General features: G+C 44.6%; 2 protein-coding genes across 4 annotated transcripts in view; one reads left to right on the forward strand and one right to left on the reverse strand.

Moving 5' to 3' along the window:
- The first annotated feature begins 295 nt into the window (after positions 1 to 295).
- On the forward strand, positions 296 to 9007 carry CSRP2 (cysteine and glycine rich protein 2). 2 transcript variants are annotated; one of them, XM_014963882.1, is made up of 6 exons: positions 296 to 407; positions 4278 to 4396; positions 6347 to 6515; positions 7503 to 7635; positions 8204 to 8297; positions 8669 to 9007. In XM_014963882.1, the coding sequence occupies exons 1-6, from the start codon at positions 325 to 327 to the stop codon at positions 8743 to 8745; spliced, it is 675 nt and encodes a 224-aa protein (XP_014819368.1). In that variant the 5' UTR covers positions 296 to 324; the 3' UTR covers positions 8746 to 9007. The 2 variants fall into 2 exon arrangements, with proteins under 2 accessions (XP_014819368.1, XP_014819369.1); XM_014963883.1 differs by having other exon boundaries at positions 399 to 417.
- A 3707-nt stretch (positions 9008 to 12714) lies between these two features.
- ZDHHC17 (zinc finger, DHHC-type containing 17) overlaps positions 12715 to 19195 on the reverse strand; it is a 78177-nt gene continuing 71696 nt past the window's right edge. Inside the window, exons 16-17 of one of the 2 annotated variants that reach the window (XM_014963879.1) lie at positions 17475 to 17569; positions 12715 to 15860 (exon numbers count right to left, since the gene is read on the reverse strand). In XM_014963879.1, the coding sequence (XP_014819365.1) occupies positions 15722 to 15860; positions 17475 to 17569 (234 nt within the window). In that variant the 3' untranslated portion in view covers positions 12715 to 15721. The remainder of the gene's footprint in view (positions 15861 to 17474; positions 17570 to 19195) is intronic. The other variant, XM_014963880.1, reaches the window with a different exon arrangement.

A 19195-nucleotide genomic window follows, 5' to 3' on the forward strand; every position in this document is an offset into this window, starting at 1 on the left:
CTGGAGAAACCCATGTCTGAGCCCTACGCACCCACCCCGGTGAATGTCGTGGTGAAACGCGACTGTGGGGCCGCGTGTGGGCAGTGAAGAAGGCAAGCACTTAAAGAAAAGTCCTAAAAAATGAGTGAAATCAGAGGCTGGTGGTCCAGTCTGAGGCTGCCGTCGGGGTGGGATACCTCCTGTCGCCTTTCCGCCTCTCGGGGTGGCCACGGCCGGGTCCCACCGCCGGCTCCCTCGCACCTTCACGGGCGGGGGTGTCCGTGGGGCCGAGCTCAGGCCCCGCGGGTGGGGACGTGGGCGGTGGGGAGCGGGGCCGGGCCCCGCATGGCTCCGCCCCGGCTCTTTAAGGAGCTGCGGGGCCGCGGCGGGGCTGAGACGAGCCGAGCCGAGCGGAGCCCAGACCGACGGTGAGGGACGGGACGGGACGGGACGGGACGGGACGGGACGGGACGGGACGGGACTCCCCCCGTGCGGGCTGCGAAGGGGGGATGCCGCAGCGGTGGGGCGGGAGGAAGGCGGAGGGCGAGGGGGGGGTTGCCGGGGGCCACCCCCGTCCCGCTGTGCGGGGACCCCTCGGCCGGAGGGAAGGCAGCCGGGCTGGGCGAGCGGCGGGGCTTGCGGGCGAGGAGAGGCGGAGGGGGCCGGGGTCCCCCCGGTGCCGGTGGGCTGGCTGCGGGGCCCGGGGCTCCCCCCCGGCGGGTGGCTGAAGAAGTGATAACTGGACAGCCCGAAATTCCTCGCTGTCTGTCTCAGGGCGCGTTTAGGTGTCTTTTTTGTTTTCTTTAAACCCGCTGTTAACAACTGGGTTGGAAAGGAGTTTGCAGCTGGCGTGGCTTGTGGCCACCGGCGTGCAGGAACGCTAGCCAGGTAACCTGCTCCCTTCTTGACTGGGGGCGAGCTGCACAGAAGTCAGGATTGTCTTATTAGAGGGAAGCAGCAATCAAAAGAACCTGCAATCAAAAGCCAAAATTGTTGGCACAGACAGTGAGATGAATCGCTGGTCCTGAGCTCCCCAAGGGCCTGCCTGAACTAGCCAAAAAGTCATCAACGAGCAGGGAGGGCTTAACAAGGGGTTGAAAGTCTGAACCTGCCACCTGTGGAGCTCCCGCAGGAGACCTGGGCAGCGTGAAGCTTCAGGGTGGCACTGGGAGAGTGGCTCGTGGGCGGCAGTACGGGCTTGTGCACTGTCCTGTGTGTGGGGCTTCTTCCAGTCACTGTCCCTTTTCCCCTGAGGTGCCTCCTGGGCACCACCACCTCAGGGCAGCCCTTGCCTTTGGGTAATGGAGGAATTATTGCCATTCTGCCCACGCGAGCTGTCATGGGAACGGTATGGGGAGGATAAATGGAAATACCTTCTGTGGAAGAGACCAAGGTCACCTTGAAGTACTGACTTCAGTTCCTTTTTGCTTTTCATTTAATGAATTTCCAGAGCCCTTATCAGAGGATTTGAGTCAGCTAAAAGGTGCCAGATCATCTAATCCTTCCGCTCCTTTGGGAAGGAGGGGTGGAGCTGCACCCCGTGTTGCCCAATATTACATGGGAAATCTGGGGCAAAACTGGAAACCTGATCTAGGTCCGCAGCTCTAGCGTGCTAACAAAATGCTGAAAATAATTTAGACTCGCATAAATGCACGAAAGAACATGAGTGTGGGGATGGTGAGAGGAAAAGACAGAAGTAGTTCATGTCCGAAATACCGTTTACGCTTTGGAAAGCATACAAAGTGGAAAGGAATCTCTTCTTTTTTTTTTTTTTTCTCTTTTTTTTTTTCTTTTTTTTTTTTCCAGTCCGTACTAACAAGTTCCAAAGCTTTGTGCAGCCTATATTCCCTTTAACTAAGGACACTCGTTGCCATGATTGATGTCAGCTGCTGTGCGGTAGCAGAGCCAAGCACTTGAATAAAAGAAATGGAATCTTAATTTTTAGACTCTACGGTTGTGCCAAGAATGACAAAGGCAAAGTGGGAAATGTCATAAAACTAATTTTATGAGCTTGGTCAGGGTATTAGTGCTAAACCATGGAGCAGTAATGGTGCTAATCCCGTGGAAGTATTAAACAAAGGGCTATCTCAGTAATTAGTGTCAGTGTGCAAATGGCACTGCTCAGCCACTGCGAGGAAATTTCCTAAGCCTCTGCTTAGGAATGTACCTAAGATGCCCCAATTTAGGTTAATAAACTAATCTTATTTTCCCACATGGCATGAATGGCTGTCTGCTTGTCTCGGACAAAGGTCTTGGAGCAGCTCCTTGGCAGCGTGTCTGGCTTGGGAACGGTGCAACCTTCCCTGCATCCATAAAACTGATGAACTAGGGCTCCGGCTGCTTGGGCAGGAGGCTTGTACTAACAAGGTGGGTCACTGAATTCTGCCTTAGCCAAAACCACAGCTCGGAGGTGGGATTTGTGAGTCTGCTCTAGCTTGCCTGGGGGCACCCACGAGACCCTTCGCTCTGCACTGAGGTCTCTCCCGCACATCGGTGGGAGCCCCTTAGAGGAAGGGGATCTTGAAGGGAAGTGCTCCTCCCTGTGTCACAGCAGTGCTTCCAGTTCTTCTCTGTTGGCCAGGACAGTCAGGAGGTTGTCCTGGACAACTGGAGGTTGTTAGTCCTCTGCTTCTGGCTCAGAGGGACAAGCAGCAAAGCAGCAGGTTGTGGGTGTTGTGTGGGGATGCTGTTGCGTGTCTCTTCCCCCTGTCTGGCTGACGTAGGAGAGCTTCTAAGGGTAACTGGGGGTGAGTTGTGCCATGAGAAGTCAGAAGCTCCTGGAAAATTCCTTCCTTCCCTCCCTGATAGCTGACCCGTACTGCAGCGCTGCTGTGGGGAGCCTGCTTGGGGGAGAATGGTGCTACTGGTGGGGTAGGGTGGCAGGAGGTGACCTCTGGCCTTCCAGTGGGTAAACCCATGGTCCTCGCCCGGAAACCCTTTCTGAAACAAGGCTTGGTAAGGAGCAAGGGGGGTGGTGAGGCTTGAGCAGCACCACTGAGTGAGACTGACTGAATCGATAACCCTCCCTCTGGCTGCTGTTGGGCTCTGTATTTACCAGAGGTGGTCTGCTGGCGGTGAGCAAACCAGCATTAAGCAACGGTTGTGAGTTGAGGGCAGGTTTGCAATGACTTGGAGATGAGCCTTCAGCAAGGTTTGCAATGACTTGGAGATGAGCCTTCAGCAAAGACCGCCGTGTTGGCACTTGGTGGTGACAGAAGGAGGAAAGCCCCATACAAGCAGAAGGTGGTGGGCAGTGCTCTGCTTTGGTGCTTTAATCCAGGAGGGTTAATGGGAGGAGCTCCCAGTTGAGCTGTATGGGAACTGGTGGTGGTGGTGGTGGCAGTGGCGGCATGAGGGCAGGGCAGGTGGGGAGGGAGCAGCTCAGGTTGAGAAGGGGCAGTTGCTGCTTCAGACCTAACATAGGAGACTATTCTCAAGGCTGTAGTTAGACCTGATGGGTCTAACCTGTCCCTCCCTGCTGGTCTTCTGCGTGTCGATTGCAAGTAGTGCATGAGAGGGAGTTTTGCTTTATTTTAAAGCAGCTGTGGCTCCTTGAACAGTTGGGTTTGGTTCATATAGCTGTCTGGTAAAGGTACGGTTCATATAATAGCAGTGGAGTCCCCGGGAAATAATCTTTGAAGTGCAGGCAGGATCTCAAGGAGTTCAAAATGTCCCTATAGCCCTAATAAGTGGTTCTCCAGCGAGGCAAACTTTGGCTTGTACTGCGTCCCAAATGATAGGCCCTGCAGTAAAACAAAATGCCATTGTTGGCACAATTGGTTTGCCTCCATCAGACAAGAGGCCCAGCGTTAATGAAGCATAGAAACTGAAATCATATCCATCTGGGGGGGCATTCGCTCAAGGTACAGTAAAGCCCTTGTGCATGAAACTGTAATTTGTGCGTATCCAATTTATGTAACTTTCAAAACCCCGGGCAGGGCCGGGAGGACACGTCTCGTGAAGACCATGTCTCTGTTTTCCCTGCTGTTGGGCGGCAGCGGGCTCTGTTCCCCGTGCCAGTCCATCTGCTCCTACAGCAGCCGTGCAGAGCCCGCCCCGGCCTCTGAGCCTGCTCTGGGATCTGGAGGGCTGGGTACAAAAGCTCTGATCACAAAAAGCTTCCCGCATGGTGGAAGGTCACGTTTTTAAACAGTTGGCGAAATCGCAGGCTTGTGCTCCGTTACACAGGCTTCCCAGGCCTGGTTTAAAGGAGCCTGTGACCCCAACCCTCCTCCAGCCGGGGCGATGGAGGACACGGTGGGTACCAAACCTCTCCCCTTCTCCTCTCCCGCCTGCAGAGCCACCATGCCGAACTGGGGAGGAGGAAACAAATGCGGGGCCTGCGGTCGCACCGTCTACCACGCCGAGGAGGTGCAGTGCGACGGGAGGAGCTTCCACCGGTGCTGCTTCCTCTGCAGTAAGTACTTCCCTCCCACTCCCCTGCAAAACCTCTCCTGGTGGAGCTGGGGGTCTCACAACAGCACGGTGCTGGTCCACAGGAGACGTCCCGCACTCAGCTGGGGTGTACAGGGACAGAGATGGCTTGTCCATCACGTGTTGGGCTTGACTTCTCTGTGTGCTTCCTGCGCCTGAAGGTGCCAAAGGTGTCTCCTGGAGAGATGTTGCCCTACCCGTCCAGCGTGAGATGGGTGGGATGCACCTCCCAAAGCAGAGCACATCATGCTTTTTCTCTTCCGTTTGCCCCCCTCCCAGCCTTCTCCTCAGGAGTCTAAGGGATCTTTAGGATGGAAACCCAGCTTAAGTGTTGCTCGTGCAGAGGAGAAAGCCCAACAGCAAAGCCCTGTTTGCACTGACTTCTCCTGGTGGTCCTGGGGTTGGCAGCAGCTGAAGGAACAGCCATCAAACCCCTGCCCTGAAGTCCCACATGGTCTGGGACACCAACGTGCCTGTAGCAGGGCCGAGTTGTTGATGCTTTAGCACAGCCAAAAGCCTAGACTTTCTTGGCACAGGGGTCTGTGGTTTATTTCGGATGAAAGGAGTCCAAAGCATTATTTTCCAGTCCAACCAACAAGCCCAGCGAGGCATTGAAAATCGCTTTCTCTGCTGAAAAGACCTCTGCTTAGATGAAGGGAACAAAGGGTCACTGTGAATCGGAGGCTCCTACTTTGCAGACAAACAGCCCGTCTGTCTGAATTGGAGAATTTTACCCTATTACGAAACATAAGGTATCGTTTTTGTCCCACTTGCTGGTGTTTCGTACCTACGGGCAGAGCTTTAGCCCTCTTTATCTAAGCCACAGTTCTACTGGCCCCTCTCAGACCAGTTTGCTGAGTCTGCAGCATCCCATCAGTGCACTGTGCTGGCCTGTGAGCCTCGGCACACCTACGCTCCTTCCACTTAGCTCTACAGCAGTCACACACACACACACAAGATTAGATGTCTCGGCTGCCTCATTTTCAGCCTTTTATGGGAGTTTCTATTAAAAGAAACGTGGAACTTACAGTCAAACAATGGCTCTAGTGTGTCTGAGTATTTGCTTTTCCTTAGTGCATAGTTCTGTTGGGGTTAAAGGCTGTAGACTTAACAAACATGCATTAGTCGATTTACTTATTGGATATCTGTGTCTTATAAAAAGAACCTTGGAGCTAATGAATGCCATAAGCAAAGGTCACTCTGTATTTTGAAGACCTTGAAATTCTTCTCAAACAGAAAATTCATAAAGCTTTTTTATTTTTTTTTTTCCCCTCCCCAAATTGTTTATCATGGGCGTAATGCTGTTGCAGACGGAAAGAACACGCCAGTTGGGATACAAAAGAAGGTTTAAGAAGGAAATAGTTCTGCCTTCTACTGTAACCTTGAGCAGAGAGCCTGCATTGTGTTGAAGGACAATGTAGGAATGCCAGAAAAGCACGGCCCCTCTGGTGACAGCTGCGACACAGCCCCAACTCTGCCCCAAACCACTGCTGAGGTGGGGGAAAACCTTTAAGAATTTGTTTTTCCCTGCCCCACCCTGTCCAAAAGGGCAGCAGAGGGGCTCTTGTGCACCGACGGACTTCTGCTTCATGCTGTATGGCATCTGTCAAGGGAGACTGCTGACTCCACTAGCTGGGTTTCTGAGCAGCCTCATTCATCAAACCACATTAAGTTTCCCAGCTTTAAATGTCATGGTCATGAAGAGGTGGGAGGGAATGGAGTCCTTCATAGAGCTAAGCATAATTCACTAATTCAAACAGCAACCTGCCCCCTCTAATCTCTGGCAGTTCCTAAGTTCTTAGCCTAATAGGCTAAGAATCATGGACAAGGAAACCCGTAACATCACTTCTCACTTGATTTTTTGGCTTACTATATGTGCTGATGAAAATGGTCCCTTAAGGCAATTTAAATTTTTTTTTTTTTTTCCCTCCAGTGGTCTGCCGGAAAAACTTGGACAGCACAACTGTAGCCATTCACGACGCTGAAGTTTACTGCAAATCTTGCTACGGCAAAAAGTATGGCCCAAAAGGCTACGGGTATGGCCAGGGGGCTGGCACGCTCAACATGGACCGGGGAGAGAGACTTGGCATCAAGCCTGAGAGGTGAGAGACCCTTGTCCTTGTCTGACCAGCCATTACCATTTTCAGAGGAGCCCTTCAGGCTGGATTTTGCTTAATTCATGTTGTTTGGAACAGAAATGCTGCAAAATACCACAGTATAGCCAAACGGAGAGCGTTTAGCCTGCAGTGCAAACTCCCACTGGTGACTATGCAAGCAGGCAACATATGGGCAGGAGCTAATGTAAAGATCCACTAACCCTACGCATAAGCCATAGGGGGCTGGATGCACGAGCCCACAGAGGTGACTCTGGGTCTCAAGCCAGTCTCCTAAATAAGCCACAAGTGCAAATGTTCACCAGGTTCTGGCAGGGAAGGATTTGGAGAGCTGAGAATCTGGGGCTACAAGTTGAATGAAACTTTAACCGGCAAATGAAGAACCATTTGTGCTTAATTATAGCCCAAACCAAAAGTCCTATTAAATAGTCAACATTCCTCGTCTGATGAAGTTCTAGCTGTAAAGCGAAGCATGTGGAAAGAAGCTGAGGTATGCCTCACAGCTTGCTTCATGCAAGTTCCCAAATTATTGCTTGACGTTTATATGATGTATGCTCTCCAGCCAGGGCATAGCCAGAACTGATAAATCATTCAATCCGTGAGCTTCAGTGATCAGTTCAGGTTCCAGATTACGATCAGTGGACAGGAATTTGAAAGAATTATTTGTAGCTTTACTATCTGATAAAACCATGTCCTGATACAGAATTCAGCACTCCTCTAGAAGTGAAAAGGTGAAGGCTTCTCAGAACACTAGCTTTTACAGTAGCTTCTTGTTATCCATTGAAGCATGGCCTTTCTCATTTTTTTTCCTACCAAGTGTAACCAGTTATCCCTGCTCATAACCTACCTCTCTGGTTTTGAAAAAGTACTTTATTCTGTGCTGTGTGTTGGGTGCTGATCTGTTCGCGTGGTTAAGGAGAGCAAGAGGCCATTTAGTAAAAGAGTGAAGACAACAAATGTCCCGTTTTCTTCCAGCACGCCCTCTCCCCACCGACCCACCACAAATCCCAACACTTCCAAGTTCGCTCAGAAGTTCGGTGGGGCAGAGAAGTGCTCCAGGTGTGGTGATTCTGTTTATGCGGCCGAGAAAGTAATAGGAGCTGGAAAGGTAAGGAACTGCATGGCATTTTGTACCCGCTACGTGGACTTTAAAGTGAGCCAGGGATGTTATATGGGTTCCGGGAGGGAATGAACTGAAGGGCAGAGTTACCTTAAAATTGCACTTCCCTGCCAGCTGCCGGCCTCGCTACAGAGAGCCAAGTTCTGCTCTGAATTGATTAGAGCAAGCCCCAAAATTTCAAAATGCTGCCCTGAGCAGGAAGATGTGTGGAATCTGCCTTCCCTGGAAGTGCTCAAGGCCAGGCTGGATGGGGCTTTGAGCAACCTGCTCTAGTGGGAGGTGCCCCTGCCCATGACAGGGGGGTTGGAACTAGATGATCTTTAAGGTCCCTTCCAACCCAAACCATTCTATGATTCTATGAACCCAGGGCTTTGGGCCACTCACAGAAACGCTCTCATCTCCTACTGGTGCCCTTGAACTGGGTTCACTTGTACCAGTCATCCACAAACAATATTGATGCAGGCATCTCCAGGTACTGCATTTTTTTTACCGACTCAGGCATTCCATGTATTTAAACCATCTCTTTTTTTTTTTCCTTTTTTTTTTTTTTCCCTAGCCATGGCACAAAAACTGCTTCCGATGTGCCAAGTGTGGAAAAAGCCTAGAATCTACAACCCTAACTGAAAAAGAGGGAGAAATCTATTGTAAAGGTGAGAAAAGAAACAAAGGTAATTTGTTTATGGTTTAAGGTAATGTGTTACAAGGGCAGGTGCTGGATTTATTCCTGGTATGAGAAACTTTCAGGCTCCTCTCAAGATGGAAACGGTCTATAAGTCATAGCAATAGAGCTGAAGAATAAATTAGTATTACTGAAGCTGCTGGTGTAGCTTACGTCTCCATCAGGCAGAACTAAGTTCAGTCCTGGCACTTACGCAGCTTAACAAAAGGGTTTTAGGTGTTGCTTCCGATGAGGATGTTCAGGTGATTAACGGGATGCGGCCGAGGGGCTTAGCCTAGACAGTGCTGTTCTTAATTAACGAGCTGGAAGCCTCAGCCGCTACCCCGTTTGTCTCTCTCACAGGTTGTTATGCCAAGAACTTTGGCCCCAAGGGATTTGGGTACGGCCAGGGAGCGGGCGCCCTCGTCCATGCCCAGTGAGGGGGCACGGCCCTAAACCCCGTACGGCTCTGCTGAGATCCTGCTACAAGAAAGAAGAGTTTCCTACATGTTACTAACTACTGTGAAACAGATACTAGTTACTGCAGTGCTTGGGCCATACACTCAGCAGATGGATTTGTTTTATTGTTGTTTTTTTTTTTTTTTAATAAGCACTGCTTTTTTCCTTGCTTTGTGTATCACACTGTAACACTTCTAATACCCAGTATCAATTCAATAAAGCTTTGCTTGTTGATATATCCTACAGCCAAGTGTTACACTCTTTGTCAGCAATAAAAAGGTAAGTACTTCAGGTACTGAAGGGGTACTTCAGGTGAGCAGGGCTGGAGATACAATGATAGGCTTGGTGCAGACCTTCTCTGAAAGCTGGACCTTATTAATGCTTACAAGTATCTAAAGGGTGGGTTGAAGGAGGATGGAGCCAGACTCTTTGCAGTGGTTCCCAGTGACAGGACGAGGGGCAACGGGCAGAAGCTGGAACATAAGAGGTTCCACTCAAATATGAGGAAAAACGTCTTTACAGTGAGGGTGACAGAGCACTGGAACAGGCTCATGGAGTCCCCTTCTCTGGAGATCTTCAAACCCACCTGGATGCAGTCCTGAGTAATGTGCTCTGGGCAACCCTGCTGTGTGCCTTAATGGCTGTCTCTGCTATAGAGCCTCTAGTGAATGGAAATCAAACTTTTTTCACTGTAATATTTTGGTATTGAGGTCAGGATCCTTGCCTCTGCTAATGTGACTTAATTAACAGTGGTTCTGTTCCTAAAGGTCTTTGACTAGGAGACAATTACTTTTGCCTTAGCCAGGTCTTGAGTGGAAAGCTTTACAGAAGAGCTTGGCTTCTTTTGGTGGCTGGAGCAGCTCCCACCACGAGCCCGCGAGGCCTGAGCTGAGAGCACCTGCAATAATTGCACTTCCTGAGAAGCAAATGGGAGTCACCGCTCCTCAACAGCAGACCCAGGACCAGCCCACCATAAAGGCCTTAGGTGAGAATGAAGTATGTAAGCCTAAAACTGTGATACAAAAATAATCCAGTTTGAGGCAAGCTGCCCTGTTTTTATGGAAGTAACCAGTATTTAGTAGGAACAGCTTAGCAACTTGTTGATTTTTAAATCTAGTCCCAAATTTCTTGAGCACCTGGAAGCAGATCTTCACCAGTGTGCTAAGGCTTCTCTACCAAGCTCCTTTTGCAAAGCTTATGGCTTGCTCTTGCCTACAGTTAAGGAGGAGGCACGTGAGATCTGGGTATTGACACCTTAAAATCTGGGTATTGGATCTGGGTATTGATTCCTTAAAAGCAGGAATTGTGCCTCATGGGAGCATGCCTGAGCTCCAGCAAGCAACAGGAACTTGTAGGCGTTTCTTTCCATCCCTTCCAGTGAAGGCCAAGCTGTTGCACAGCAACGGCTTCACTAGAGGCCAACCACATCTGTGGGGAGGCACAAGCTCCATCCTGGTCGCTACAACCCACATAATGTTCTGGGGTGGAGGGAGGAGGTTCAGTTGTGACTCCCATCATGCCCAATAGAAGTTAGCTAAAGAAAAGATTTGAAACCTTGGTTTGGGAAGCAGGCTGATACCTTGGGAGTGGGAACCTTCACAGAGTAATTTACGGAGAAACTTTCAAGACAAGACTGGGAACACTACAGTAAAATAGTAAGCAAGTGTGTCAGCACAGTCTGTGGCAGAGCTTCAAGCAACATCTACGACTGCGGTCTGAGGTAGAGAAGCAGCCCAAGCCAAAAGCCTAATTAGAAAAATATGTACTAGTCAAAATAATACACAAAGAGCATTTTGTACAGGTTACAAAGGAACAATGTGGATATGAGGAAGAACAGCCAGCCAGCTCAGAATGTGAGCCAAGAGCTTGTACAGTTCACAGAGAGGGAAAGACTGCAACTGAAAAAGACACCAGTAAGCCAGAAGCAGCAGACATTTGGGGTGGGGGTGAGACAGCAACAGTACAGCCCAGGAAATGTGGGCAGAAAGCTTTGGTCCTAAAAAAACCCCCAAAGTACTTTTCTCCTTTCCCAACTTGACAGTTGTGCAGGAAGGGTTGATCCGTTCCAGTCTGAACAAGGACAGCCCTAACTCAGAAGCAGTATCCAGGCCCCTGCAGACACAAGGACGTGAAACGGACGACAATATGCCCTTTCCATAGCCTTGTTGCCTGATGGAAGTGCTGCTTCTTCTCAGGAATGGCGTTATAAAATGCTGAGCAGCACTGTTCCATAGACAGAAACCAAAATAACGCCCTTAATACACTACTGAGCAAATGAAACTGCTCCCCGTTAGTTGATGTAGCTACTGGAGTGGATCTAAAGCCCCCACACTAGCAGAGACAATTAATTTATGCTGACAAAAATGGGCATCTAACATATTGTTCAATTACCTATAAAAAAGTATCTTTCAGTTCTTAGAAAAATGAACAGAAGAAATAATCAGAAGTCATTTAAACCACTAAAAATCACAGGCTTTCCTTTCAGTTCCTAGAGGGGTCATACCAATAGCTCACAGCTCTACAGCCCAAGTTCTATAAATTAACCACAGAATGATGAAGAAATGAAGGAAAAAAAGAAAACTTGTAACCATAAAGACAATACATCTGTCAAGAGAAATGAGTACCCTACACTGAAGGTACTTTTTACTTGGTTACTGTCAACTTCTCAGCAGCAGCAGAACACCCGACGAATAAATGCTGAGCCCAGGCTGGAGTAACGCTTGGAGTCAGTCTCCATTTGCAGCCCTACTTCCAGGAGAGACAGGTTTTTAAAAGTACTTTGACTTCATGATCTGGAGATCTTAAGTAGTAGGTAGGACTGGAGGCAATGTGAACAGGGAACTAAGTTTATAAGATAATATAAATAAATTCAACCTGGAATTGATGCAATTTTTACTGGTCTCTATTCAGTAGCCTAAAGTGGATAAAACCCAAATGCAAGCATTCTGCTTTCACAGCAAAAAAATCTGATTTCACTGCTTGTGGGAGGTGCAAGGGAGTGAACTCTAATCAAGCCATAATGAGGGTGCAGAGGGCAGGCTTCTTCCCAAATAAAATAAACCAAATAACCAGCTTTCAAGTCATCAGGAGCCCACCCATACCTCCCAAGAGCAACAACCACTGTGATGGAGCTCTGCAAATCTCTGATGGAGACCTTCAGTACAGAATGTCTGTTCTAAAAAAAGAAAGAACCTTCCCTGATCTTTACCAGACAAGCCAAAGGGTGGTCAGCAGAGGCCAGCCTGGGCCCAGCCTCAGCAGAACCATTGCGTGGGGAAGAACAGCAGCAACAATTCTCAATCGATGTCATCATTCAACCCACACCCAGCAGAAAACACAGACTTTTTTTTCTCCTCATTAGGTGTTCTCTTTAGTCTTGGCCTTATACTTTTAATACATATTGCTGGTTATAAATGTCCTGACTAAATTCCAGCTTGGATGCTTTCTTGTTTCTACTCAAAATCCAACTTTAGCAGAGACCAGAAGAGTCAAGGTATTCTGTCTCCTGCCAAGTGCCACCTAGAAGCACACGTCTTGGTCACACCTACTAGCCCTATGTGGATGTTCCGTTTATCCTTAGAATACACCAAATGTCATTATCACTAAATATGTACATTTGGCCACATGATCTCTAAAAGCCATTCTCCCCTAAGAAATGTTATCTTGCCACCATCTTTACTCAAAAGAAAGGAGTACCTAATTAGTGACTACTACTGGTAGTAGAAAAGGTATACTTTACCAAAACCCAGTAAAGAAGCTGTTTATGGGATTTTGCATCAGCACAGAACTGGGTGCGTGCTCTCTTTAAGGCACCTGTAAACCTTTCTGGAAACAGACTTTACTAAAGTAAGATGCCAGACAGCAGCTATTTTCTCAAGGCACAGCTTCTGAAATTGGACAGAAACAACACTGTGTGAAATCACATCCCAAGTCAAGACAAACACTGCATCTAAGAGTCAATATTTATTTGATTAATAACTTACAAAATTTAACAGATTTAATTTATGTAAGGAGAGCTAATTTATTAAACATTTTACAGATTTCTTTTGTTCACAATGTAATACATCAAGATCTCGACAGTATTAAAATAATACTTGGCACAGTTATAAATAAAGAATATACAAAAAAATCCATAGCTTAAAATGTAGTGATGCTGTTTTACACATTAATTGAAAAAAAATAAAATCTGGTGGACATCAAAGAATACAGAAACCTGCAAAGAAACAGCACATGTTTAGGGCCAAGACAAAATTCCCATTTATTCTACCTATGTCAGATTAAGTTGGTCTGATCTGCTGTTGGTCTGGATCAGCTTTGTTAAGTTTCAGAAGCAATGCAGTTTTGGTTCAACAAGTGAATTTTAAGTTTGATAACTTGACAGAAATATGCTGCATAGTTGGCTCCCCCCTGCTTGATTTTATGAATTTCACATCAAACGATTCAGTGTTACTCAAGACAAGTTACATTTTGCACTGGAAACTTCATTCCATCCCAAATCCATAGATGCAAGTTATTTTTCACAACTACCTACTATTGCTCAGATTCTGCAGGTCTCAACAAAACCGTCACCAGAGAGCTATTGATTAACAAGTAAATAGTGCAGAACTCACTACGTACTATCAAAGATCACCTCTTCTTTTGCAAACATTTTTTGACATGGACTGTGTGACACAATTCATGGCAGTTAACGCTACTGGGCAACTAAAACCACGTACTGAACTGCTCCTTCTGGTGCGAGGCGATATTTAATAAAGTGGATTGAAGTTCTTCAAGTCAACCGATCCCCAATAGAAATGGGAAACAAAAATACAGAACAAATAGGCAGAACATTACTGGTGATTAAAATAAACAACACTGTAAAGTCTTCATGCATTTTTCTGATTAGAAAAAAAAATATGAAATGTCAACTGTTTTCACTGAAATAGAACACGTCTTCATTAGGATTACAAATTTTGTCTGACAAAAATAGCAAAAGGTTCTTGCCACCCCTACACCCAAACCTCTCCCATTAAAACTGTGTCCAAGACGATGTTGATTTTTCCAGTATCAAGCATCCAAATACTCTAATGCTGCGCTTCTGTAAATCCTGATATCTGGTACTTGCAAACTAAGTGTGTGTCTTGAGATCAATGAACAACTACAGAAAAAAATGTTTACTTGCAAATACTGAACATCAACTATTTACAGTTTCACTGCTCCTCTTACTAAGGCAAGGGCCGGGAATACCACTAGATTGCTTTATTACCTGTAATCTGCATATTACAGAAAACGCTAATTTTGCCAAGCATCAAACATGCAGTGAATTTGCAGGGCATAATGCCTATTAACAGCAATATTGAACATCACTAAAAGCTCATTAGATATCTTCCTACACTTTTTTTGGTTGAATAAAATGAAAATGAGCAGCTTTAAATACACTAAACACACACTCACAGAGAGAAAACTATTTGATAAATTATTTATATACAGATACACATTCTTTACACTGGTCTCGGACATCTGCTTTCAGGTCCCTCCCCAAACTCCCCTCACAGGTTTCTCGAACCACTGGGTTGCTACAGCACTTAGAAGAGAACTAACCTGATTCTCAGTCTCTCTGTAAACAATAGTTAAGGAAGCAGTGAACAATTCACTATGAGTATATGAAAACACAATAACAAAAATCAGTGCATCACATTCAAGAAAAGCCCCTTTGGAATGCAATTTCGGATTATTCCTTACCTTCCAAACTTATCTGTCGCATGAGAACTTAAAAAAAAAAAGAAATTAAGGGTGATTTCCACGTGCCAATACACCATCTTCTTCAGAACATTGCATTACGTTTTCTGTGTGCGTGCGTTATTATGGGCATTTTTAATTGTTTTTTTTTTAAGTTTTGTTCCCATTATTTTACATCCAAACAACATAAGCATTTCAGACAACTTTTGGTTCTTCTTCTGCAGTTGCATTTAATTTGAAACTATCTTGTCCTTTTATAATTGAGATTTTTGCTTTCAAATCTGTGGTTTCCCCCATGCAATTTCTCTTCCAATGTATCTTCAATTACACCTCACTGTCCTGTATGAGGAACAACCAACCCTAATATCCAAACATTGCTAGTTTGTAAGTTGCCTATACAATTACTTCAAAGATAATGATTTTTTTCCATTTTTTCCTCGACCATTATATACTGTAATCTAGTTTTACAGGTGTATCATGCACTTAAGCAGGACTTTAACAGAAGAGCTTTCCTTATTTGCGCAATTGTTTATTTCAGACTATATAATCTCAGAACAGGGTTATTACAAGTATTTAGTTGTACCACTAACTGGTGGCAAAAACAATCACTAAGAAATGTGGGCAAAGCGTTTTGCCTCAACATTATCTGACGTGCCCTACTGCTATAACACATTACAGGGGATTCCCACCACATGATGTTTATAACAGTATTGAAAAGCACATTTTTCAATGTACATAACTACAGAAAATCTGTATTAAAAAATCACATTACAGGAACTACGACATAGCGATCAGTGAACTCTGCATCATGAAATTTAGTTTTATATTCTAGACTCTTGTTTCAGTGGAATTATTCATATTGGGAAACAGATTTTTCTGCTCAGCACAACGTAACTACTTATGTCAATACTTCAATAATCTCATGCTCCATTGTGAAAGACCTTAAATAAAAAAACCCAACAACAAATACTGTGAATATGCTGTCGCGAATAATTCTCATGTTAAGAATTATTAAAATCCCTTTTTGATCTTCCTCCTCTTCCTTATCAGGTTTGGCAGTTTATTCTGTCCATTTTTACTTTTGTTAATAAAATTCTGATGAAGAGAAGGTACCTTAAGATTCATCACCAGCCCTACACATAGCATGCTACTCTTCAAGGGATGCGGATTCGAGAGAGAGAGAGAGAAAATTTTTCAGGCACCACTCAGATATGATATGCTCACAGGACGAAGGTGGTGCTACACCAGCTGGTAGCCTGATCCTGAAGTTTGGTCATATTCTATTGTATACTGCCTTGTCCAGTCCACAATGACAGGCCGAAAAAGACCACAGCATCTGAATTCAAAGAAGTCTATAATGTTCCTTATGCATCCATGGCTACAAACAAAACAAAAAACACACGCTAGTAAGCAATATCATAACTCATCTAGCAAAATGCAACATTCTTTGTCTACCTACAAATTCAATTCTTAAGCTCCTAAATGTAGAAAACCCACTCAGATAACAGGCATCTTAGTGCTTGCTGATGACCAAGTTCTGAAATAAGTAGTCACCAGACTGATGAATGGTTTGATCCTTGGACACAACCAAGACACCAGCCTTCTCCCACTACCTACCGAAACTGTATGGAGAAATGTACCGTGTTACTGGCAGTGCACCATCATGTAGCAGAGCATGGTAATTCACAGCCCTTTCTAAGAGCTAAGTTGCATTGTACAGATGGATGGAAGACAAAACAGTATGAAGTGAATGTCTTCTTAAAGTAATTTCCATTTTTATTAATATCTATTTCTGTCATACATACTGGTTCACCAGCTGCAGGTCTAAGATTAATTAAGTCCTCAGACAACACAAAATTAGGAAAGCATTATCTGAATTAAATGAACTACTCAAGTGCTTTCTGCTGCTGAATCAATTAATTGTCAAATATTTAAGATACCTACATCAAAATTCTAACATGTTGGGGTTTTTTTAACTTAATTACACGTGGGCTAAATAGATCATAGTTTTCTGGAAGAGAAACTCATGTTATGATATATGCAAGAACAGGTCTAAGCAATAAGGAGATTACAACCACTTTATGTCAATGCTTTCATCTGACAGGTAATGCCAAGTCAGTTATTTCAGACATCCGGTGTTATTTTCAGGAGTCATTTTTATAATAGCAGCTATTTCAGTTAAAATGGTTTGTCAACGTGACATTAATTTGGGGATAAAACCAGTAGTTTTTCCTATCCTGTGTACCACCTTGTGCTCTTCAGGCAAAACAATTATCTGGTTTTGTTACAACTCTAATCTGTAGGAAGACTGCGACCATACAGAAATGCTTGTCTGCTTCTCACTGAAAGGTTTGTATGGAGAGATATTAAAAAAAAGATCACACAAAATTCTCTTCTAACACAAAAATGAAACTGCCACAAGAACTCCTACCTACCCTTTACTTACTGATACCCAAAAGCCCATGTCTCACCCACGCAACACCTACTTCAGTTCCCGGGACATCCTGCCTCCTTCCCCACAAATAGCTTTGCCTGTGCCTTCTTTTCTCACAGTGAAGAGAACAAGGGGAGCTACTGCACAGACCAAATTCAACAGCACATTAAATATCAGCCAGGAGAAGCGACTGCCTGGTGTGGACACGAAGATCCAGGTCAACACCCACACTATGTAATAAGCAACTACCTCTAGTTTGGGCATGTGATTTATCACGAGGATATTTATTTCCCCATAAACTATCCAGCAGAGGATGACCACTGCTGGAAAGCATTCTTTTCTGTGTTTATGCATCCCCACGTAGAGCCACTACAAAATGCTTATCGCTCCCTTTAACTGGACCGAACGCGTTACTGTACAAATAGCTGACAGAATCAGCATTCCAAGTAGTGAAAACACTCTAAAAGCATTTAGCTATGTTCTGTTTCAACAAGCTGCACAATTCAAATCTATGCAAGGCTACACAAATAAGAAACGTGTTCACACTTTCAAACTTACTTGAATGGGCTTTCAATAGATGTGGTTGTAACTTTAAAGTGCTTGTATCTTCTTGCATTCATTCTTTCATTTGTCGTGATACCCAAGCAAGATATCTGAAAAAGAATAAGCAATTAAGCTCATGTAAAAACACGTAAACAAGTCCTGCATGAGGCAGACCAAAAAAGGAGGACTAAATTTACTGTTTTATAGTCCTTTTGAAGAAGGAGTTTTTGGCTGGGGAAATTACCAGCTCCCAACATAAAACCTCATACAACAGCTGTACCAGATTGTGCAAAAGGTTTAATTTTGAAAGTGATCAGAAATAAATAATGATCACTGAATTAACTGTGATTTCTGGGTTCCTAAGAAAGAGATGCCTTTACTATATTGTCAGTTGAAGTGTACTGTAAATAATAGATCCAAGAGTTACTTTACATGGCATTTGAACAACTTCCTTTTCCTCCTCACATTCTGGCTATAGCTCCAGTAATAGATTTTTCCCAATTTTTAAATTTGTTGCAGTAGCACAACTTTTCTGTCCACAAGACAAAAAGATGACCAGAAAAAAAAAGAAGTGGGGCATTTTTATTTTGTTCTTGCTGCTTGCGTTTTTTTTCCTTTTTACAGAATCATTTGGCCCAAAGGCTATGATTTTCTGTAACAACTCTCCCACTATGGTAGCCTAAAAGGGTATCTTATGCAAAACTAGAGTTTACTGTAATGTGATATAATTGGAAACAAAAATCTGAGCGCTCCTTAGCAGCCTTATACTACAGGAAGATACAGTGTTGTAATTCATAGTGAAATACAAGAAGTCAACTCTGCTGCATGTTACAAAAGCAAAAACATTAAAAAAATTAACTTTGGGCTGGCTTGCCTCATCTGGATGTACTTATTATCTCAAGCATTTTCTTCTTCCATGAACCCAGTGAAGTTTCATGTCTATGTATATAAATGGGGTCTCAAAGGCCAACTTCTGAAGTGGGAAGTAAAGGTTTTAAATTATTTTTCTAAGATAGTAGGTAGTGTTTTAACAATAACTCTGGCCGGTTCAGTAAGGACATGTCCAAACTTTATGAGGGAGAGGGGAAAAAAAGGCAGCAAGAGTAGGGGCTGTGCAGTTGCAAATCAAAAGCAGCAATTTAGAGAATGTCTTTATCAATTTCATCATTATGGCAAACTCCAAAGAGATTTTCCAAGAACGCTCCTAAAACTCTTAGGAAATTTAGTAATTCAGTGTGTTCAGATTTCATTTTTTCAGGATTATTAAAGAAGTCAAATAATTGAATTATTTTTGCTTAATAATACAAAATACTGTAAGACGTATTTTTGCAAGTGGCATAATTCAAAGATGCATCTGTACACAGATCGTATTAACGATCCTCAAGGGGGGACTTAATGATCATGATATAAATATGATGGAAAGCTCTGCAGAAAGTTACATGCTTATTCTACTAGAAGCCTGGCAAGTTAAATCTGCCTTCAAAGCCACCTTAAATACATGTAGTTATCTCTGCTCGTTTATTTTAGGAAAGACCACTAAAAGACTGAATGGCACTCACTCACACAAATGAGATTTTGAAATTGATATACGTTGTAAATGATGAATATTGCAGAGAAAGGAGGTCAAAACTCAAATTTCCTGAAAAGTTTTACCTATGCCTTAGGAGGATGATTTTTATTTCCAGGATGTCTGGAAAGATTAAATTGGTAAATCTCACAGTTCGTTAATGATAAGT

The sequence above is a fragment of the Calidris pugnax genome, unplaced genomic scaffold (assembly GCF_001431845.1).
Source record: "Calidris pugnax isolate Ruff unplaced genomic scaffold, ASM143184v1 scaffold44, whole genome shotgun sequence".
Lineage (NCBI taxonomy): Eukaryota > Metazoa > Chordata > Aves > Charadriiformes > Scolopacidae > Calidris > Calidris pugnax.

Excerpts from the sequence above, each read along its gene's own strand:
- CSRP2 (XM_014963882.1), top strand. The coding sequence starts at position 325 with ATGGCTCCGCCCCGGCTCTTTAAGGAGCTGCGGGGCCGCGGCGGGGCT. Across the intron at positions 4,397-6,346 it reads CCGGTGCTGCTTCCTCTGCA|TGGTCTGCCGGAAAAACTTG; the intron begins GTAAGTACTTCC and ends TTTTCCCTCCAG. Across the intron at positions 8,298-8,668 it reads GGGAGAAATCTATTGTAAAG|GTTGTTATGCCAAGAACTTT; the intron begins GTGAGAAAAGAA and ends TCTCTCTCACAG.